Below are 24698 nucleotides of genomic sequence, written 5' to 3'. Positions count from 1 at the left end.
GACCGTACAAAAACAGGTGATAGGCCAGGTTTGGTCCACAGGCCATAGTTTGCCAACAGCTGACCTATTCATTTTTCAATGAGGACAGTCTTAACCCTTTAAATTTAAGATGAGCTTATTTCTAGTTACTAGACGTTTCCGATACTCTTAGTTATCTAAAGGCTGTCTCCACACAATCTTTGCAAAGTTGAAGTTCCAGATAAACATCAGACTCTAAAAGATCCCTTCCCACTTCTAAACCTACTTGTTTTCTCCTTTGGATTCAAATAATGTATTGAATAAGGCAAAAAGCACCTGGCTGTTTTTTTTTTTGTGTGTGTGTTTTTTTTTAATAACAGTATATTGAAAATGTCTCTCATTAAAAACAATTTGCAAAATTATTCTCCTGGATCTATAAGGATTCAAAAGTATCCTGTTGATATTTCATTACCTTTTCTGCTGTCCAACCAAACATCAAATTCTACATTACGATAGATTTCTGGATCCAGAGCTTTGAGCACCTTATAGGGCAAGAGCATCTTTGATGGATTTTCTGGAGACTAAAACAAAAATAATCATGCTACAAACTCACCATCCTTAGCTAAAGTATTCCTTAAGAAAAAGTTATTTTCTTCCTTAAAAAGAAAACTATATACATATGCCTCCCTTTACTTTTTTATTAAAGAAATAAATGTCACAATAAATTTTATTGCGTATTTTAAAAATATGGAGACTAAAGCAAAATGCAGATAATCTAAAAGGTTTTAGATGGCAGAAGGAAATACTGTCTAAAGCAGCCAATTCAGCACAGATCTTATATAAATCAATGCAACACAGGTCAGGATTGAAGATTTAGTCAGAGCTACCAACAAGTTTCATCTTGATATGTACACAGAGGTGCAAGTGTTTCTGTACCCTAAAATCACCTGGAAATAGCTGAAAAGTTTACTTCACTTTGGTCAATATCTGTTGCAATTTCCAAAGGAATTACCTTTTTCTTCTTCTTTCCTAGAAATGTACCATATTCAATACTTTTCCCAAATTACCAGCACTTGGGGCATACATAGAAATTGTTGTAATAATATTTGCCCTACTTAGTTAGCTAGCCTCAAACTGAAGGTCTGCTAAATTTTAGGCCTTTGTAGATGGTACAATTTCTCCTGTTTCTCCAAACAGGGTTATTACCTACTTTCTCAGTAGACTAGGGATAAGCACTATTATTCTTTTTTTTTTTAATTTTATTTTATTAAATTTATTGGGGTGACAATTGTTAGTAAAATTACATAGATTTCAGGTGTACATTTCTGTATTACATCATCTATAAATCTCATTGTGTGTTCATCTGATATGTGGTATATAAACCAAAAGCAACAAAAGAACAAGACAAACAAATGAGCACTATTATTCTTTAATGACAAAAAGAAACCTCATCAAAAGACTGTTTACAAACTAAGTATCTATTAGGTTTGTAATATTACTTTAAATTGAACAGTTGCTGAAATTTCTCAAGTGTTCAGTTTGCTTTGAAAAAAACTGTAATTCCATAAGAATAAAAATTCAGAGAACATTAAGCATACATTTTTGGATTAAGACTTCCACAAAGGAAAACCTCAGCTCCCTCCCCCAAACCATATAATTAGAAAGGACCATCTGACCTTAACTAGTTGGAGTTACATTGCTGCAAACCAAAATTATGAAAAGTCTTTGCCCTAGAAAATCTCAAACCTTTGCTTCTTCTGTTCCTTGATTGTACCCCTCTGGTATATCTTCAATATTGCAGCAAGCACCCCACTCTTCAGTCCTAATTAAAAAGATTTAGAACAAAGAGCTTTATATAAATGTAGTAGCTAAGAAACTCAAGCCTAACAACTATTCCACTACCTAGTGTTAAAGCAGCTCAGTTCTAAAAATGAGGCAAATACTTTTTCATTCCAACATTTACATTTATGCTTCCTTCGTATAAGTATGTGCTACAATATACTTAGCAGATTACCTGTTATATTTCATAACTCCTGTGGGGACACATTCTTAAGATTGTCTCTATGATCCCCACCTCTTGGTATTCAAAACCTTGTGCCAGTTCCCTCTCCTTAAGTTTGCTCCTAACCAATAAGCAGGATGTGTATCATTACACTACATAAGAATGTAATGCCTGCCTTGGTCTCTCGTTTGCTGACTATGACTATAAGGAAGCAAGCAGACATGTTCACCAATCCCATATGGCAAGGAGCTGAGGGTTACCTCTGGCTGACAGCCAGCAAAAAACTGACGTTTTCAGTTCTACACCTGCAAAGAACTGAATACTGCCAAGAATCATGTGAGTGGGGAAGTGAATCCTTCCCCAAAGCTCCAGATGGGAACTCAGTCCTGATCAACACCCTCACTGCAGTCGTTTGAGACCCTAAGTAAAAGATCCAGCTAAGCGGTGCCCAGATTCCTAACCCATATAAATTATTAGATACATGTGTTGTTTTAAGCTGCCAAGTTTGTAGTAATATTGTTATGTAGCAATAGATAATACATGCTGCCTTCCTAATACTACTGTTCCCATAAGCCTGAGGCCTTAGGACAAATAATCAGTAAAGGATGAAGAACTTTTACCTTGATATATGGTTGCTGTCCCCTGTATTCTAACTATTGACACCCCAATAAATTTTAATGTAAAAATAAAACCCCTCTTCTACCATATATGTATGTATGTATGTATGTATGTATGTATACATATATATATGTGTGTGTGTGCATGTGTGGATATATATATATCTCGAAAGCATCAAACATCAAAGAAATAGAACTGCAAGACAAAAAGGTAAGACCTGACTGGCACTAAGCCTATCTGAATTTCCAGACAGAACAAGGAATCAGGAAGAAATATTATCTCAAACACAAAGTTTTTCACTAAAGCTGTTCAATAATAGCTGCTTCCTCAGAGGCCAAACATACATTCCTAGTACCATGTTTCCCTGAAAATAAGACCTAGCCAGACAATCAGCTCTAATGCATCTATTGGAGCAAAAATTAGTATAAGACCTGGTATATATTATATTATAATTAGATTATATTATATATTATGCTGGGTCTTTTAGTAAAATAAGACCGGGTCACATATTAATTTTTGCTCCAAAAGACGCATTATAGCTGATTGTCCGGCTAGGTTATATTTTCGGGGAAACACGGTAAGTACAAAAGGCAGACAGTGAAAAGCTGCTAAAACTCCCCTTAGCTTAAGAGACTCTTTTCTACTAGCTGAATGTGTGTCAAGTAACCACTCTGAAACTCAATTACCATCTACAAAATTATGGTGCTGGTTGAGAATCAGTTTTTTACCCAAGTGTGGTCTATGGCCTACCCACATCAGAATACTTGCATGTGTTTGCTTAAAAAGCAGGTTCCTGGCCTCACTCTGAGCTGAAATTTTGTGAAGGTAAGCCACAAAATCGGCATTTCTAACAAGCACCTTCAGTAATTTGTATATAATAAAAGTTTGAGAATCACAGGATTAGACAGTTCTAAAGTTTCGTCTAGCAATAAAACACACACACTCAAAAACTGATTCTGACTTGGACCGAACCCCCAAATCCTGAGCAGCTCACAACATTATCTTTTTGGTAAAACTTCTCTACCCCCATTTAAAAAAAATGTATATTCTTACACATTCGTACGTGTGGGGGGAGGGGAGAAAGGGGGTGTCTAGTCTAAGTCATAAAAGCTTGCCATGTCCCTTCCACTTGCAAATGATGCACAGAGACATGATGGTCTTGTAGCTGATGTCCCCTTGCCCTTTATTACCTATCCTGAGTCGAACTCTTGTAGTCAATATGGGCGTCCTCACTGCCAGGGACAGCACTGTTCCTGTTCTTCTTGGAACCACTTCGAAACAATTCAACTGCAGCCTTCAACGCTTCTTCATCCACAACAAATACATCTTTATAGAGAATCTCATACAATACAGCTAAAGAATAAAAGGCCAAAATTCCAATTGTCAAAGTAAGATTTTTTATAACCATGTGAAAATATCCATAACCCAGTATACAAATTCAATAGGTATCAACAAGGTTTTGAAAGAGCTATTTATGGTGGGTCCCTCAATTTAAAGACTGGCAACAAATCACACACAAATATTTATAAAGCCTGCACATACCCTGACAAACAGCTGCACTTGACTGAAACTGTTTTGAGTACACTGAATCATAATGACCATTACTTGAATAGCAGAGTAGAATCTGAAGAAAAGAAAAACACAGAACAATTAAGTGAATGTCACACATCTTACAGCCATGAAATATTTGAAATTAAGATGTGAATTAGAGGGGGGGTGGTAGATGAGGGTAAAGGGGATCAAATATAGGGTGATGGAAGGAGAACTGACTCTGGGTGGTGAACACACAATGGGATTTATAGATGATGTAATACATAATTGTACATCTGAAATCTATGTAACTTTACTAACAATTGTCACCCCAATAAACTTTAATTAAAAAAAAGATGTGAATTAGAAATTGATAAAGAATTTTTTTAAAAGGTGATTTTAGATTCTACACTTTAGTAATATTATACAGTATTTGTCTTTCTGTCTAACTTATTTCACTTAACATAATGTATCAATTTTATCTTGATAAAGCTGGGGGGAAGTCATTTTTAAAATCTAAATATAGATAAATGCAAGCTATACCTCATATTTTCTTAAGTGACTTTTAAATGCCAAGATGAAAATCATAAGGCTACACTGTGAGCCTCAATAACATTCTTATTAATATACCAAACAAACACTGATTTACAAATTTACAAAAGATGGGAACTTTTATAAACTGAATTAGTGAACATAATAGAAAGCCTAACAGCAGTCAAAAGACCCTGCTTAACTTCTGCAAAATGACTGGAGACATTAGATCAAACACCTCAAACTCATACTATGGTAGAAGGGACTTCATTCAATTTATTCAAAATGTTATCCATTGTGCTGAATAGCAATATATCAATATACTGCATAGAAGCAATACTGTTAAAGAGACTTCCTTAATGAATTAACATATGAGATGGCTGCAAAATGAGTTAATTTCTTAGCTGATTCCCTTGATCTCTAGCAAACAACAATTCAAAGGCCATGCTTAGGAACCAAAGTATTTCAGCAAAAATGTTCCCTGGCTCCACGTGATGAAATTTGTTTAAATAACTTCTCCAAAACTTTTTTTGAGATTTTGTTCAACCTCTGTTTTGTGTAAGAAACGTAATCCCTAGTGATTAAGTATGTTTCATTTTGAAGCCATTTCTGGTATCAGCAACCTGAGGTACCAAAGATGACTGACTCTCTGTGATCTATGGAAGGATGTTGCCACAAAGCTTCCTTGGCAGAAAATTATGCTAAGAACCAGTTTTTCTACCTTCCTACACTATCCTGGGCTAACTTCTTCCAATAATCAAATTCTCTGATAACAGATCTATTATTCTTCCATAGCCTGTTTCTGAAGTCACAATTCCAAATCAACCAGTATAATCCACTTCAAAGTATTAAGGACAAGTGTCAAGCTAAGGTTTACTCACAGTAAAGTTTAAGTTATGAAGTTTCACCCACCTCAAGGGGTATTTGTATTTAAGAGTTTATTAATCCCAAAGAATAGTGAGCAGATTTTGAAGAGAAGCCCTTTTTACTTTAAACTAGAAGAACTGGGAACTCCAACTGAGAAAGGTTAATAACTAGAGGCAATTGTTAAGGAGTAGTTAAGGGAACTCAGCTAACAAGAACTGGTGAATAAAAAAGGAAAGAAAACAAAGTTGACCATACTATTTCTCTATTCAAGTGGCATGAAGTTCTGTTTTGATTGGAAAAGGCAAAACTCTGACATGATGGCTTTTATGTTCCTGGTGGTATCCCAACATAAAATAATTATCTCATACATTGTGGTGGTGAGTTTGTTGGGGATTTGCAGATGGGATGTAATGGCAGTAAAGTAGTGAAAAAATGAGGTAGATCTATATGACTGATGAGGATATCTAAAAAGAACAAGAGAATGTTAAGTATGAATGAACCCATCTACATTAAAAAAATAAATGCAAAGAGAATGATATATAGAAGGATACCCACCCAAACTTTAGTTGTAACTATGAAGCACATGAGACTGAAGAACATGGGACTTGACTTTTTACTCTACTTTTCCAGATTTAGGTTTTATTGTGTTTTTAATATTTCTATTCTTTCTAGATAGAGCAAATGGGCTGAATGAAGATGGCTAGCTTCCAGTAGCATTCACTTTGACAATGAGTAACTAAAATGAGGAGTTAAATCAATATAGAAGGTGAAAGATACCAAGATGAACATCAGGGATTCATATCTTTGAAATGTGCTCTAAAATATATTTTATGGGAAGCTCATTAATAATGTTCACTGTTTTTAACAGTTATTTTTGAAAACCCCAACAATTCAAATACAAATCTTATGATCTGAACTCAGTGACAGCAACTAAGTTTTAGGCAAAGCAAAGTGTCACACAAGAAAAGTACCCTGCTGCCACCTGGCTTTTCCATACTTGAATTTCAATATGAAGCAACACACTTACTTTACATATTCCCAAATCATACACACACACACACACACACACACACACAGTATCCTGTGTATGCAAATACCCAATTGTTGATTGTAGAAATAACCAACACGTCCCGTTCCCATGAAGTTAATCAGTTTGTGAGAAAAACAAGAGACTAGTAATTAACTATTTACATGTTAAACATTAGCTCTGTGTATATGTATGGATGATACTTATTCATGACATTCTCATGGTTGCACACACTCAAAAGCTTACATTTTTGTACTTTCATGGTTCCCAGTGGGTGTTTTCCCCATTATCTCTGAGATGTATAAAACTCATTTCAAAATGGAGCTGTATAATTTTGTGGGAACTATGAAGTAGGTGTATGAATGTTCATTATACAAGTCTTTTAACTTTTCTCTTTATGAAAATTTTAAGAATGAAATGGGGGAAAACTGAACTGCAGGTTTAAAGTGTCCTGGTAAAGATCAAAATGTCTAAATCTCATCTCAGGCAAAGCTGTATACAATTGCTGAAACAAAAGCTAATGCTCCTCTCCCTCAGACAATTCTTATTACATCACACCTTTGTTTAAAAACTTGAATGACTGTTTAGGGGCAATTGTACTGATATCTGAAATTTACTTTGAAATACATAAAAAATTAAGACGGACTGATGGATGGGTAGAGATGTGATTAAAAAAAGGATACTAAAATATTAACAGTAGACTCTAAGCAGTGGGTATATGGAATGCTGACTGTAAAATCCTTTTTTTAATTGAAGTTTATTGGGGTGACAATTGTTAGCAAAGTTACATAGATTTCAAGTGTACAATTCTGTATTACATCATCTATAAATCCCACTGTGTGTTCACCACCCAGAGTCAGTTCTCCTTCCATCACCATATATTTGATCCCCTTTACCCTCATCTACCACCCTCCTCCCCCCTTACCCTCTGGTAACCACTCAACTATCGTTTCAGTATGCTTGAAAATCTTCACAATAAAATACTAGAAAAAAGCTTCAATGAACTATTCTGTACAAAGAAAAGTCAAATTCTTACACATCCTACTATACCTTTCATTATGTAACTCTAGCCTATCTTTCCAATACTGCCCTACCCCCACTCAGCTACGTGAGTCCCAAAGGGTCTCTTGCTTCCAAGCCTTTGCATATAGTGTTTCCTCTGAGTAGAGTGCTCTTCATACTTGTTGGACTCATCTTTTGATACTCCACTGAAATGTCACTAACACCATGAAACTTTCAAAATTCCCTCAAGCAGAGGGAAAGACTTTTTCTTCTATGCTCTTTGCACGTACTTCTATTATAAAACTTATCACTTGCTGTAATTAACTATTTACATGTCTGTCTTCATAGCCCCTTAAGCCCTTGGTGGGCAAGGATTTTGTTATATCCTTTTTGGTATCTCCAAAGTCCAAGAAAGTACATTATACACTATAGGTGCATAATGTTTGCAGCAAATTAGACGTTAGTACTGAGCTAGAAAAGGGATAACAAGAGGGATTCCATTTTAAAGCCAGACTCCATCCTGTCTATAAGGAATGCAAAGGAAAAAAACTCAAGCACAACTGAGAAGGGAAGAAAAACAAGACAGTCAACAGACCTTGTAAAAATAACCAATGTGTCCCGTTCTCATGAAGTTAATCATTCATTGTAAGAAAAACCAGAGATTATAAAACTCCTACATAAGTTTGTTTTTACAAAACCTGAAAGAAAACCCTGTCATGAGACAAGGTTGAGCAGATATCTGCTGACCATGACATGGAGACATGGTTTGCTGACCACAGCAGTAAGGATTGTGGGACAGCACCAACTTCCCTCCCTAGGCCCCTTTCACTCCCCAAATAGCACAGAAAAACCCCCTCACACAATCCTATCAGGGAACCAGCAAGCTCCTTTTTTGCTGGTTCCTTGGTGCAATAACTACCTCTCAATAAAAGGTGGCTTGCTGAACTTTTTACCAGGTACAGGACTCATTTCTATGACATTGGGACCCAAGAACCTGGCATTAGTCAGTTCCGGCAACAGTACTATGGTAAAACAATTGATGTCCCCCAATTTATACTTATCTTGCATCCTACTCGGTCTTTTCTATTCCTAATGCCAGTTGCCTAGTTCAGGTCTTTTGTCTAGGTTACTGTAACATCTTAACAGTGCTCCCTCCTAACAGTGTCTAGTCTTACTTTACCATCACCAAAATGTTGCCTGAATTTTGATCTACAATGTGAAACAAGATTTACAAACGTCAAATATTACGTAGTCTATATCCACTAATCAAATAATGAGGACAAAACACTTTTCTTAAAATTTTTGGAAGAAAAAGTATATGCTGAAGAAAAATTTGTTTACCTGCTAAGAGTTCTCAACCTCCTACTATTTTCCTCGCACCTTACTAGGCAGTAGTAGCACTGTCCCTGCCCTCAAGAAACTGTCAGACTAATGAGAAATAGACATTAAAACAAACACAATGTTGATAAATACTGTAATTACTTGGGTGATGCTAGGGGAACACAAAGGAAGGAAACAACTCCAAGGGGGGGGGGGGTGTTGAGAAAGTTTCAAAGAAACTGACACATTTTGGACACAAGGGAAAGAAAAAAAAAAGGATGAAAGTCTGAGTATCTGGAAGCCTGGTATACTAAGACTGGAGAAAAATGAAGCTGGAAAGAATTGGGACCCTTTAGGGCACAGAATGCTAGGTTCAAAGTTTGAACCTTATCTTCTAGTCAGTGAGAAGCCAATTAGGGTTTTCTATTAGATGAGTGACAAGATCAGGCCTGTTCAGAAGGGCAGCTAACAACACGATGATGAGACTGGAGAGGAAAAGATTAGTGACAGAAAAGCGTGGCATTTAGACTGTGCTTATTTTTTCATTAATTAGGTAAAAAGGATGATTTCTTAATATCCTAGTAAGCCAGTGACATCACTCAATTTCTTTTACTTTAGTAAACATTCACTGATCTTCTTACCTTGTCTTCATAGCCATTATCTGTGACATCAGTTGGAGGCTTTCCAGGATAGCGATAAAGAATGAAATCCCGACTACATGGGTAGAAAACAAAGGTGGGTGAGAAGAGAGAATTTAGTATACACAACAAAGTTATAAGGACAAGTATTCATATAAAATAATTCTGACCTTATTCATATAAAACAATCCAAATGTTTAAGAGGCTAAATAATGTTAATTCAAAGTAAATAAGCTAACTGTCCGTAAAGTCCTATGTATTTTTAAAAATGTATCTTAATTTAGGGGAAAGGGCAGTAAAGAAGATAGATTATGAGTTTTACGTATGTTTGTGAGTTTGGCAAAGGGCTCCCATTTATTTAAAGCAGAGGTAAGCAAATTTTTCTTGGTAAAAGACCAGATAATAAACATTTCAGCTTTTGCAGGCCATATGCTTTATTCAACTTTGACTTTGTAGTGTGAAAGCAGCCACAGACAATGCATCAACAAATATACATGACTGGGTTCCAATAACACTTTAGACACAGAAATTTGAATTTCATATAATTTTCACATGCCATGTAACATCTTTCTTTCGATTTTTTTAACCATGTAAAACTTTTTTAAAAACAAACCAGCTTTAGCTCAAGGGCAATACAAAAACAGACAGCAGGCCAATTTAAAAGCTGGTCCCTGATTTAAAAGCAACCTATCCAAGCCTCTTGTGCATTACCTCTTTTCAGATTAAGTAAAAGAGCAGAATGAAAAAAACGAACTTCAACAAGTCCCCATGACAAGAGGGTTCTGACTCTACCAAGGTATGTGCCATCTCACCAGCCACAGAATTGTGAAGGAGTCATATAGAGATCAAACTCCTCAAATGAACAACATTCCCACTAGCCTCTAACCTGTATTACATAGCTATTTTCCAAAACCCTACAGCTTTCAAAAAGAGCACTTTTGCAGTTTTAAAGACCAAAACAGAATTTCCAAAGCATTAGAGCAGTGTTTCTCAAATTGTCCCCGATTACTGCCTCCCTAAAGCGCCTCTTTCAGACTTTTCTTAATTTCCCTATGAAATTGTAATACCACAGAAAAACTGTGCATCTGTATACATACTATGACCCTTTGAAGACCACAAACTATTGTAATATCTAACATTTTTGTCCTCAAGAACCAATTTCTACCCTCTTGGAAGCAATAATGGCCCACAGAAGATGCATGCAAAAGAGGCACAAAGTTAAACAAAATTTTAAGATAAATATTCCAATTTTCAACAGGAATAATACCAGCAGTTCTTAAAGTCCTTTATTCTTCCATTCAAACAAGACACAAATGCTAGAGGTTCTCTACCTAAAAATTAGGCCAACTGACTTTGCTTATTAGACCTCTTCATGCTATGTATTAGGTTGGTGCAAAAGTAATTGCGGTTTAAAAGGTTAAAAATAATCGCAAAAACCGCAATTAATTACTTTTGCAACAACCTAATACTAATACATCACTTCTCAAATTTTCCCAATCCTAAAGGGACTTAGAAACCATGCATGCGCATGCACACACATAATTTTTTTCTTTTTAAAGTTTATTGGGGTGACAATTGTTAGTAAAATTACATAGATTTCAGGTGTACAATTCTGTATTACATCATCTATAAATCCCATTGTGTGTTCACCACCCAGTCAGTTCTCCTTCCATCACCATATATTTGATCCCCCTTACCCTCATCTCCCACCCCCCACCCCCCGCCCCCCTTACCCTCTGGCAACCACTAAACTATTGTCTGTGTCTATGAGCTTTTGTTTCTCATTTCACACACATACTTTTTAAAAAGGAGATTCAACTTACTTATAAATTAGAGAAAGAGCTCTTATTTCCAGCTGGCCAGCACTTTCCTAAACATAAATAGTGCATAAAGTTTTTTAAAACATTTTGTAGCTAGAAGGTACAAGTTTTTACAAGTTCATCAACTGTTTCTTTAGATGCTTAGCACTGTTTTAGATGAAGAATTTGTAGACTACAATATAACTTGCTTTGAGGCTTGGGATACTGTGATAGTTACTCATTAACAATCTTTTTCTGAAAAAAATGTGCCCAAAACCTTAGCCATTAAGTAAAAAGAACAGTTAATATGGGAGATTTAAAAGGCACAATAAAAATGGAATTAGTGTAAGAATATGAAGTTAACAGGGTATTTTAGTACACGTGTTTTAAGCCCAGAACTATGGAATTAATCATATCAAATTATTTTTAATTAAATATGTTTTTATGGATCTTACTCCCACATGAAACAAAGCTAACTACAAATCAGAATTGTTTAATTAAAAAAAAATAACCTCCTACTAGCATTCACTACCACCCGTACCCCCATTAAAGTGAAAAGGCTTAGGCCTGTCCTATTCCCAAGTGTGTGCTCTTTCACTAGTCCATGGATGATACAACTGTTAATCACACAATTCTCAATATTCAACACAAAACAATAGGTCAATTGCCAGCCTCGTGACTTTGCAAGAACTATTTGATTCAATACAGCTGGCTACTTAAAACAGAGTAGCTTTAGCTAAAGTGACACAGCTGAATGAATATTTAGGTTATTATTCCAAATGCTCTGAAAAGATTAAATCCCAATATTTGATCTTACCTTGGGATCTCCCAACCGTTCCAGGTATTTCTCAAAAGATCCCTCCACATACTTCAAAAATAAAACAAACTTGACTTAACCAAATACATAGCATTACTGAAATCTGATTATATTCTGCAATATTATCCTCCAATGGCTTTTTGTTCAGCTCAACAATTGTGGTATTAAATTCCTACTTTGCACAGCACCTCAAGAAGATTCGCAAATACACAAAAGTTATGGGTGAAGAAAGGCTAGACTACAAGAGTGTATTAGGAATTGGTCCTGGCCTATGCACACACCAGTACATTTTCTCAAATGCTATGCCTATGAGTTTCTTTTGAAGTGCCAACTTAAATAACTTGACAATTTTCATAAATCAAGCAAGCCTAATAAGGATTTCAAATTTGACAGGAGAGATGCATTTACAAAGTTAAGTTGAGGAATTTTAAAGGGAATTTCAATAGGTTGAAAAAAAGCACAGGGCACAAGGAAACTTTTTGGGGTGATGAAAATGTTCTACATCTTGATTGCAGTGGCAGATGAATGACTATATTATTGCCAAAACTAAAAATGGTAGTATTAAACTGGTGAATTTTACTGTATGTAAAATATAGCTCAATAAAAATAAAATTAAACTCAAGGAATATAAGTCCAGGTCCATGCATATACATCACTATAATTTTAAAACAATCAATTTTTAATTTTTTCCAATTCCTTTTTAAACAGTTTTTGAAGTATAACTGACATACAATAAATTGCACATAATTAAATGGCACAATCAAATAAGTTTTGATTTGATTATGCACCCATGAAACCATCAGGACAATCATGACAGTGAATACATCCATCATCCCCATAAGTTTCCTTGTGCCCCTCTGTAACTCCATTGACCCCCAATTACTGACCTGCTTTAGTCACTACAGATTGGTTTGCATTTTCTAGAGTTTTACATAAAGGCAATCATATAGTATGTACTTTTGGGGGGGAGTCTGGCTTCTTTCACTCAGCAAAATTATTCTGAGATTCATCTATGTAGTTTTAAAATGTTACACATGTATGTTACTCAAAATATGGTCTGCAAACACCACCAAGTGTCACTTGGGAGTTGAACATTGCAGAAATTTTGGGCTCAAGCTCAGACCTACTAAATCAGAATCTGTAGTTTAACAAGACCTCCAGGTGATTGGTATGCACAAAAATACTTGAGATGCACTGCTTTACACCATGGTCTTGCATTTGAAGTAATTCAAGAATAATCCTTTCCCCAGGTGTGGTAAAGACCATAATTAACTTTAAAGTAATAAGCTTAAAAGTCAAGAAGCCTTCACACAATTCCAAAATTCAAATTTGTTGAAAAAATTAAGAGTAAACCTCCGACAGCAAGCAAATACCCATAATACAGTCAGAATAAACTCTGGAAGGGCTAGGAGTATAATAAATAACAACCACATGAAAGGGCACACTTCATATCAGACCTTGATAAAACCTCGTTTCCTTAACAAGAATTCAAATACTTCAACATATAGAAAGATGCCTTCTAAAAGTTGTTTTAAAGTCAATCGTTAGTGGCAAAGCTCCAATTACAGTTTGTCACATGAAAAGATGGATGTTCTGGACTAATTTGTTTCCTTAAAATTAAGTTTTACAAGATTCTTCAAGTTGACCGACTGAGGATCATTGTGCACAGAAATGAAAAGACGGGGTTTCCCACTTGTATATATTTTAAAATATACATTTAAAAATATTAACGTAGTCAAAACTTTTGTGAACTATGATTAACTTTTCAAGAAAACAGTTGTAAGATAATACAAAACAGAGTCAAAGTGTAGCTTATTAGGGTGGTGGGGGGTTTTTGGTGTGGGGGATAGAAAGTAGTGGGGAGAATACATACTGTTTTTTCTTAATTTTTAGAATACAAAACAATCTAATTCTGGGAGGAGTTCCAGAAGTGTGCTAGCTAGGGGGAAGGAAGCTAGGTGAAAATTTCAGTATTTGCTATTGATAGATTACATATTTTTCATAGGTAGGTGCTCAAAATTCATTTCCCATCTGCTACATACTCTAATGACAACTCTCCCTTGGGTATGTATATTCTACTTACAGACTCAAAAGTTTGTGGATTTTCTCTCATATATGAGACACAAGCCTTCCTGATTTCCAAATGATGGACCTGGCTGCAAAACAACTAAAAAGAGAAAGACCAGCTCACTGTCAGCAGTCATTTGAAATAGAAGTTTCTAAATTAAGACTATGAAATACACTTAACATCCCCCTTATTCATAAAATATGTAGGAAATTGGGAAATTAAGTCCTGATATTACTAAAACATATTTTTGTCATCTTTAGTGAGATTGGGGAGACATTTCTGTCAAGCTCCCCATTTTCTACTATTTATGGGCACAGCCTGCATTTTTCCTTAGACAAAATTTAGAGGAAGCTGGGGCTACTTTTAAAGCATCAAGATACATTTCAATTTTTTCTTTAACCCCATTATCTTACCTCTCATTCCAAAGTAGCACTTAGAAAACAGAAAAGATAGCAAAGCACAGCAATATATTTGGACTAATCAGCAAAGGTATGTATAAATCTAATAAGTAGCAGGCAGGTCTAGATGTTTTTACTAGGTTTGTCTGTTTTGGTGAGCTACAGGTCTTCTAGCTATAGTACCATACCCAGCACAAACTACGAAATCTCAGCATAGGGAAGGTGTATTTGCTTTCCTGTTACCTGCTCCGAAATAGCCCGAAAGAGGCAAGAGGCATCCTTGGCAGTCAGCTTTCGAAACAGCCCTAAGCTGCCTAAATATTCATCCATCGTGGCCTCATTCAGAGACTTCTGGCCGCAGTACTTTTTCCATCCTTTATGCATTGTGCACGGAGGGTGGAGATGGGGACGGGGAGAAAGGAACACAAGTGTAGCAAGAAGGAAAAAGCAGGGTACAGGTAGGAATGGGTAGCAGTGACAAGGGCTTGCTTATGCAGGTATCCGGAAAGCAGCCCAAAGTCTAGGCATGAAAAGGCAGTTGAAATCAGCGCTGCAGAATCTTGCCACTTCTCAGGAGCAGGAGAAGCAAAGGGCTGGCTTGCCCAGGACAAGTTGAGACCCTGTGAAAAGAAGAGGAAGAGCCAATGCTCCCAGGAATAGAGAACTTGACTTGAGAAGGAGACATGGAAGGGGAAAGGTACTTGCAGAGTTACCTTGTTGGGGAAAAGTGGGATTAACCCAATCAGCCCAAGGTTGAGAGAAGTATGCACAAAGCAGCTGAGCTGTGGGACCAAAAGGAAGCTGGGTTTGCAGCTTAACTCAGGGCAACTGCTGCACGAGGCTGCCAAAGGGCTGTAATAAGACCCAGGTGTATATGATGCAGCCTAGCCCACATGACATTACTTTAAGATCTCTGCCCGAAATTTCAACTAGTCTCTGCCCAAGTTCCCTGCTCCCTCCATGGTTTCATGGAGATGAGAGGGGGGAAATCTGAACCTAATTAACTAGTAAGCTTTTTATAAAAAATATCTTTAAAAAATAAAGGGGGCACCCTTAATATATAGGGGCAGAGGTCTCAGTTTAAGTAAAGTGCCAAAGAATCTGGATATTTCAGGTATGGGGTTTAAGTAATCTTCCCATTTAGTTCTTGTAGATTAATTACCCTCCGCTAAGATCACAGAAACTAAGTGGTAGCTATGCTAGGAAACGGTGATATAATTCTTGATTGATGTCTCCAAACTATTGTATAGCATTAACAAAAGGAAAATGCAAAAAGTGTTTCTTAAAAAAGGAAAATAAAAATTTAAATTGAAGCAGCATGAAAGGAATATCTTACCCACAAACTTTCAATAACAGACTACATTTAAAATCCTGTGGCACAGTATTAGAGGCATTGGACATGAGAGGTGTGTTTCAATGTATTATTAGGGTACTTTTCCAGAAAAAAACTACTGGATTCTGAGAAAACCAAAGTAAAATATGATATGGATAAAGTAAGGTTCAAAAACAGGACTGATTACTTGTATTACTTGAGTCTACTGTGTATCACTTATCAAGTGTGATCAAGCGTCCACTGTGTATCACTTATCAAGTGTCTTGTTTTTATTTAAACGCCAAAATCCAATTACTTTCTTACTTTTTCTAAATGTTAAAAAAATTTAGATCAAAATCTAGCTTTGGAGAAGTTGCAAAATTCAGCCGCTTTGAAAATTGTTTTTCTTGTATCTGTGGATCCGGTAGTAATCATGACTGCCCCCTGTAGGGAAAGCATCAATAATCAATTTTATAATTTTGGAATGAAATAAAATCACGTTAGAAAAAAGAATAAAAGCTTGACTTCCTTTAGCATGCCAATTTGAAATTACCTTAACTAATTTCTTTTTTAAAGAAACCATAACATTGAGGAAATTATTCATTTTGCAAACGTTCTGAAACATGCTTTGGGAAGAGGGATCACCATCTTTCTTTAGTGCCACAAATTCGCAGAGAAATATTAGGAATGATAATGAAAAAGTTAATTCATTTTTGGCATTTTTTACTTGTAGAGAAAAATACAAATACTTCAGATTTCTTGTTTTCTAAACTAAAAATAAGTTATATAAAACTTAAATTAATATTAATCCATATACTTAATTTTGAAGAAGGGAATAAAGGAAGAGAAAACTGGGATAGGAAGAGAGAATCAAAAAAAGGAAAGAACAAGAAACAAAGAGAAGAAAAACTAAGAGACAACAAGACAAAAAGATATAGAGGAAAGGGAAAGTAACTGAGAATCAGCACACAGAAAGAGACCCAAACAAGCATGGTCAACTGATTTTGCACAAAGGTACAACAGCAGTTCAATAGAGAAAAGACAGCATTTTCTTCAAATGGTGCTGGAACAACTGACATGCACGTGCAAAAGAAAAAAAATCCTCAACCTATACCTCACATCTTGTACAATAATTAAAATAGATTGAAGACCTAAATGTAGAACTTCAAAATTTTTAAAAGCAAGCATAGGGGAAAATCTTCACGACCTGGAGTTAGGCAAAGAGTTCTTTGATATTTAAAAAAACAAGGTGATTGGACTTTATCAAAATTAAAAACTTTTGCTCTGCAAATGACACTGTTAGAGGAATGAAAATACAAGCTACAGACTGGCAGAAAACATCTGTGTATCACTTATCTGACCAAATAAACAAACAAACAAACAAAAAACTTTTATCAAATTATATAAAGAACTCTCAAAAGTCAACAGTAAGAAAACACAATTGAAATACGGGCAAAAGGTCTACCTACACATTTCACTGACAATATATGAATGATTAATAAGCACATAAAAAATGTTCAACATCATTTGTCATTAGGAAAATGTACATTAAAACCACAATAAGACATCACTGCACATCTACTAGGATGGCTATAATAAACAAAACAGGCAATAACAAGTGTTAGCAAAAATGTGGAAACTGGAACCTAAGTAAAAGAAGCCAGATGCAGAGAGTATTATCCCAAAAGATGTACAATTCCATTTATATGAACTATACCAAAACAGGCAAATCTATAGAGGCAAAAAGTAGATTAGTGGTTGCCTGGGGTTGGGGTGGGAATAGGTAGGTATTAACTGCAACCAGGCACAAAGAACTGTTTTGGTGTGACAAAAATGTTCTAAAACTGTTTTGTGATGATGTTTGCACAATTCTGTATATTCACTAAAAATTATTGAATTTTACACTTAAAACTGGTGATTTTTTTAAGCTTTATAATTCAGTGTGAACATTTTAATATTTTTAGAGTTGTGTATCCATAATTTGAGAACATTCTCATTATGCCAAAATGAAACCCCATACCCCATAACCAACAACCTCTAATCTCCCCTATATGTATCCACCAACTCCAGACAACCACTAATCTACTTTCTGTCTCTATATATTTGCCTATTCAGGACATTTCAAATAAATAAACTCATACAATATATGGTCCTAACTGGCTTCTTTCACTTACCATGAGGTTTTCAAGGTTCATCCATGTTGTAGCGTGTATCAAACATTATTTCTATCCTTTGTATATAGTTAAACAACATTTCATTCACCTATTCTTCAGTTGATGAACATTTAGGTTGTTTCCATCTTTGGGTTAATGCTGTTATAAACATTCACATGCATGTATCTGTTTGGACCTGTTTCTATTCTGTTGGATAATACCTAGAAATGCAGTTGCTGAATCATATGGTAAATGATGTTTAACCATTTGAGGAACTGCCACAGAGGTGCACCATTTTACATTCTCATCAGCAGTTTGGGAGGGTTCCCATTTCTCCACATCCTATCAACATTTACTGTCTATCTCTTGATTATAGCTTTCCTAGTGGGTGTGAAGTGGTATCTCATTGTGGTTTTGTTTTGCATTTCCTGGATCACTTATAATGTTGAGCATCTTTTCATGTGCCTGTTGGCCATTTGTATATCTTTAATGAAATACCACTACATACATCTTTGAATGACTAAAATAATATTTTTAAACTTACAATACCACGTGTTGACAAAGATGTGGAGCAACCTGACCTCTCCTATGCTGCTGGTAGGAATATAAAATAGTACAGCCACTCTGGAAAAAATATTTCAGCAGTTTCTTATAAACAGAGTTACCATATGACCCAGCCATCTGGGTATCTCTCCAAGAGAAATGAAAACTTAAGTTCACACAAAAACCTGTACATGAATGTATATAGCAACTTTTTTCATAATCATGATTCACCCAAAACTGGAAACAATTGAAACATCCTTCAATTGGTGAATGGAGAAACTGTGGTACACCCATGCAACAGAATACTCCTCAGCAGTAAAACACTAATGAAGTATGGATACACACAAGAACATGTATTAATCTAAAATGTACTGTACTAATTGAAAGAAGACAGATTCAAAAGGTTACATACCACATGACTGAATTGATATGACATACTGGAAAGGCAAAACAATAGGAAAAAAGATCAGTTGCTGCCAGGGTTGAGGAAGGGTTGACTGCAAAGGATGGCAACAAGGGAGGCATGGGGGTGCCGAAAGTGCTCTGTATTTTTATTGCGGTAGTGGTTACATGACTATGCATTTGTCAAAACGTATAGAACTATACAAGAAAAAAATGCCAAATTTACTGTACTTAAATTTAAAAATAAATAAAACAAAAAGCAGAAGAAATAGAATTTATAATTGAGGGGCTCAAAGAACAGAAAAGATTGTAGAGAGAAAAAAAAAAAAAAGAAAATTAGAGGATCAATCCAGGAAAGCTAACACCTAACCAACAGGAGGCCCAGAAAAAGTAGAGGGGAAGAAATGATGACAACATAAGGAAAATTCGAGCACTGCAGGATATGAATATCTATATTTAGACTGAAAGGTACATGAAATAACCAGAAAATGAAAGCAAAAAAAGATGATCAGCAATGCATATAACATTTCTTGAATCAAGGGACAAAGAAAAGATTCTAAAAACTTTCAGCGAGGAAAAACGGGTCATGTACAAAAGATAACACATATGCATAGCAATAAACTCAACAGAACTAGAAGCTAGAAACAATGAAGTTCAGTATTTGAGGGCAAATTATTTCCAACCTTGAATTCTGTATGAACCTATCAATCAGATGGGAGAGTAGAAGGTGTTTTCAAACATGGGAGATTAAAATAATTTACTGTCCTTTCTCAGAAAGCTACTGGAGGGTATTTGAAACCAAAACAAGTAAGTTAAACCACAAAAAAGGGTGGGGGGAGCACAGAGTCCTGGAAGCAAAAGATTCAACACAAAAGAGAAGCAAAAGTAATTGCCAGGATAAGGATGAAGGGGAAATCCCAGAACGACAAACATTCAGGAGGACTAAACAGAGAATGAGTAGTTCAAGTGAAAGGAACGAGAACTTCAGCACAGACATTTCAAAACAAAATAAGTAATAACAGAAGTTACAGACAACCTGTTTAAATGTACTAGGAAAGATGTATATCTCTGTTGGAGAATTTGAGGATGTTTCTATTGAAAACTGAGCAAATGAAAAAATAAAAATGAGGTATAGAAATGGAAATGTAATCAATGAACACATACTACATGATTCAGATATGAGCAATATTGTATTTAAGTAATCATAATAATGTCAATACTGAAAACATCTCACCAGACCTGATAAAACTAAATTTGTTTTTTAAATTTAGATATCATCTATAGACTTCCTACTGTGGAAGAGATAAAGCCTCTTCTTCCCTAGTAGGAAGTCTATAGATGTTATTTAAGTTTAAAAACCAAAAACAAGTTTGAACGTATCACTTATAAAACATACAAAATAGTGTAACACGGTCACCTATAGGAAGTAGGATCACAGATGGGGAATAGTGGGACATAGAACTGCTATTTCTTGTTATAAGCCTTGTGGAACTAGTTAATTATTTTTGTGTATTAAGAAATAATGAAAATTAAAAAAATATTCAGTAAGTGAGCAAGAAACACAATAGCAAAATAAACTGGGAAAATAAGTATAATTTTACACCTACAAAGGATCTCTTATTTTACAGATGAAAAAAACGGGTTTCAAATAATTATTTGTCCAAGTTTTCACATCCAATCAGTAACAGTACTAGAACTATATATTGTCACACAATTATTATAAAGAGGTACTGTATACCAAAGAACAGACATGAACAAAAGCTCAGAGGTGGTTATATACAAGTTACGTTCCCCAAATTAGTACAATAGGACTTTTTTAAAAAGAGCTGTAGGACAATACTACAGCTCTGTATATAATGGAAAGCCACTTCATAGTATTTAATACTGTTCTTTGAAGTGCAATAGACATTGAACTTGAAATCCTAATTGGTTGACTATTCTTCCACAGCAAACTACTCCAATCCTATAAACCTCTAGAACAGTGGTTCTCAAATAAAGGCCTTGATAAAACACGGATTTGCCCCACACTCAGATATTCTGATTCAGGTCTGGGGTGAGTCCCAAGAATTTACCCTTCTAACAAGTTCTCAGGTGATGCAAGACGCTACTGGTCCAGGACCACTCTTTGAGAACCAGTGCTCTAGAATGTGTTCCATAAGTTATTAGTGTTTCTAGAGTTTCAAGGTTCAAATTTCAGGAACACTGCATACTATAATCCTATTATATCTTTGAGGTTCACAATGTCCATTAGCAATATTGAAGGATCTAAAGAATGTTAGTTACCTGCTTAACTTTGACCTGCCCTTTACCATAGGGGAAAATAGGTTTGGGAAAGGCCAGGTCAAAGCAGGCAGCATTCAAGATAATAATGGTTTTTAATGCACTATAGCTACTGCTTTTAAATTGTTCCAAAGTTTGAGAAATGTTGGTATAGAAATTTTTCTGTGACTTATACATAAACTTGTTGAAATAATTACTTAAGATAATACACATCAAGTGCACAGCACATAAGTGCTTAATTAATAAGTATTGACTGCTATTAGCTGTTACCTGACAAATAAAGCAGTTCACTAAGAAATTATTCTTTGGTCAAAAAAAAAAAAAAAAGAAAAGAAAAGTAAGAACCGGAACAATATCACCTAAATTCAACTGAAAATCGAACCAAAATTCAAATGTAACTCCCCAGAAGAGGTTTCTCCAATGCTGATGGAGTTCCTCCCTTTGACATCTGCAAATGGGAAGAAAAATGTTTGCCTTAAGACTTTTTAGGCACTGTACTCTGGATACTGATTAAAGTAAGACAAACTGAAGAAAATAAAAAGAACTTAAAATAATTATATTATTTGACCTGTTATGAAACTGACATGCTTTAATTTTATAATTACTACTTTTTATAATGTAATTTAAGTTGAAAATATCATTTGTCCTTTTAATTGCTAGAATTGTCTATTTCTTCTTTCACTGATTAAGTGGGGAAATTCCTTGTAGTACAACATATGATTGCTATTATTATAATTCTAGGACAATTATATTCTAAGCTATTTCCAATACATAGATAATTCTTATGCAATTCTAATATTTTAATTTTAGATAACACTCCTTCATGTTTCAATTAAATGAGGCATATGCTTGAATTGTTTTAAAGCATATTATCTGCGACTACAAGGTATAATTGCAAATGTATATATGACATGATGCTTGCGACTGACAGGCAATATGGTACCATGAAAATTATGAACTTGGTTATGCCACTTTAATCTCTGTGGGTCAGTTTTCTCATCTGTTAAATGAAGAAAATGGACTACATGATCTCTAAGTTCTCTTTCAGGTCTAAGGAACTGTGATTCAATTATTTTTAGTACCAAATAACTTGAGGCCAATTGGGGGAAATAGTTCCTCAACTTTATAGACCACTTTTTAAGGTTTTTCGTTACTTAAAAATATAATGATAAACTTTTAAAACAATATTTTTTAACAGTACCCTGGAAGTAGAACCTGTCACTTCTTTTCTTGGTGGACATTTAAACAGATTTAGCAAAGCAGGATTTATGAGGGAAGAGAATACAATGGTTCTACAACAAAATTTGGCCACAGGGATCTATTAAACCTCCTCCTCAAGTTTTAGGAAGGAGAGGATAAAGACAAGAAAAATAATTAATTTCCCAGAGCAGTGATATGCAAAACTGAAAAAACATTACCAAGAGCCACTTTATTTTCATTTCCTTCCTTTCTTCCACCTGAAGCATTCTAATATAGATTAGAGAGAAAAAAAGGAAAATAGTACTTTGCTTTAAAATGTTATCATACTGGCACAGAAATACTGAGGGTTGTTTTATGGTTATTGTTTTCTGATTTAAGACACTTGCAGTGTCTAATCAATCTACAGACAGACGGGATAAGGTAAGGGAGAATAACAACTAGAATATTCTTCTCTTTATTTTGATGCACTGGAAATACCTACTGACTTACACCTCTAAATAAACTTTAATTCTCTAACTATAACCCCAGGTAGAAACTGAATATGAAATTATACATTAAATTCAATAAAGAGTTTGCTTTTTGTATAATTTAGGTCTATATACTCTGAATTCTAGAGAAATATCTAAGCCTACTCCTACTTCTTAAAACAAAAACTCTTAACCAAGAGAAAATGTATTATTTCAATGACATTTTTTATTTTCAAACATGCCACACAACTGGTTTTGTCTTAGAAGTCACCTATGAGGAAAGTTTTGCTAATTCACAAATACGAAAACTGAGATCCAGAATACTCTGGGAGAGGATTTAGGAATGTTTTTCACTCTTAAATTTGGGGAGTGTATTATCCACCCACTTCACAGTGATAGTAGAGAGACAACCAATGTATTCTGTACAAAAGGAGAAATGAACAGTAAAAAAGTTGCAATATATGTCCTCTCACAGACATCATTCCAATAATAAGTGTTAAAATTCAGCAAATACTTTAGAAGCACACTTGACAGTAAATAATTTAAATATGTATTGCTTTACCAAATAGCCTAATGTATTATACCTAAAATTATCACTACAAATGAAAAAAATTCCATTTAGCTCCTTTGATCAATGAGAAACAGTGCTACACAAGACATGGGTTAGAGATACTGACTCAATAGTATAAGGGTATTAAGGTTACGTTTCAAAATGTGTTGTTTGGTATGTTTCAACGAGCAAAGTTTACAATTGGTGTTATATTACAAAAACTGTGAATTACTAAACTTAAATGCATTTAATAAGAGGGTTTAATTATAAAGGAGTCTAGCAGTTATCACCAGAATATTAATGAACAGTGATGTAGGAATGAAGTTACCGAAGTTGGCCTCAGTCTAGGGATTAACCTGGGGGCCTCAAGGTACCTGTAAACTCTCTGAAATTCACTGCAAACTGTGTATATGTGCGAGTAGGGAGAGAAGCAATAGTTTAAAATAGTTTGAAGGGTCCATGACTCAAAAAATCTGAGAGCAGGGCTATAGTCATCAAAATGAAATCATGAGAGTACCAATCAACATAAATAACTGTAGCAAGGATGTGGTGAACATTCATAAAGACAACCAAGATCTAAAAGTGAAATACCATTAGATGATATATAATGGTATAAAAGCACCTCAAAATAATTTTCAAGAATATTAAAGTTAAGCATATGGGTGGGCTACATTCCTGTTTGAAGCTAGCTAGATTGGTATGCCCAACTTTTGTCTAGCCACCTGCAAAAATTATAATGAAAAGAACTACACAGTATAGATTTTGCTAGAATATTCAAGTAAGGAATTAACCATTTAACAAGGAATTAAATTGTGTCATTTGGTGGTTATCGTAAACCTTTCTCCATGTAATCTTTTACTGGAAAACATTAGTCACTCATTTTAATAAATCTCTTGATTTTTAGCATGTTTTACTGAAAATCCCCAAAAGGTACCATTATTTGACAGACCCTTAACTACCACTAGTATTTTACACAGGCTCAACACTGTTTTAGGGGTCACTCCTATAAAAGCTTGATCCTACAGATTTCACTATATACCATGATGTTCACAAATTTCTTCCCAACAAGAGACATACTAGATACTTCGAAGTCAAAGAAAGTATGAAATGAATGTGTGATAGGTGACAGTGTTTGAGAACCAATACCTAATCCTAATCAAGATAAGGAGAAAAGAGTACTAAGTTACAGAAGTACATTTATTATTTATGGAAGGCC

General features: G+C 35.0%; 1 protein-coding gene across 1 annotated transcript in view; it reads right to left on the bottom strand.

Annotated features, from left to right (window-relative positions):
- The window catches only part of ALG13 (ALG13 UDP-N-acetylglucosaminyltransferase subunit), a 74341-nt gene that overhangs the window by 39313 nt on the left and 10330 nt on the right, over positions 1–24698 (bottom strand). The window contains 12 exon segments of the mRNA XM_074323865.1: positions 431–539; positions 1705–1780; positions 3769–3931; positions 4121–4202; positions 9497–9569; positions 11317–11363; positions 12110–12160; positions 14193–14276; positions 14819–14960; positions 14962–15038; positions 15040–15159; positions 15162–15195. Coding sequence (XP_074179966.1) covers positions 431–539; positions 1705–1780; positions 3769–3931; positions 4121–4202; positions 9497–9569; positions 11317–11363; positions 12110–12160; positions 14193–14276; positions 14819–14960; positions 14962–15038; positions 15040–15159; positions 15162–15195 — 1058 coding nt within the window.

This window comes from Rhinolophus sinicus, chromosome X, assembly GCF_036562045.2.
Source record: "Rhinolophus sinicus isolate RSC01 chromosome X, ASM3656204v1, whole genome shotgun sequence".
Lineage (NCBI taxonomy): Eukaryota > Metazoa > Chordata > Mammalia > Chiroptera > Rhinolophidae > Rhinolophus > Rhinolophus sinicus.
The sequence above is the reverse complement of the archived record's forward strand: the minus strand, read 5'-3'. Positions and strand labels throughout refer to the sequence as shown.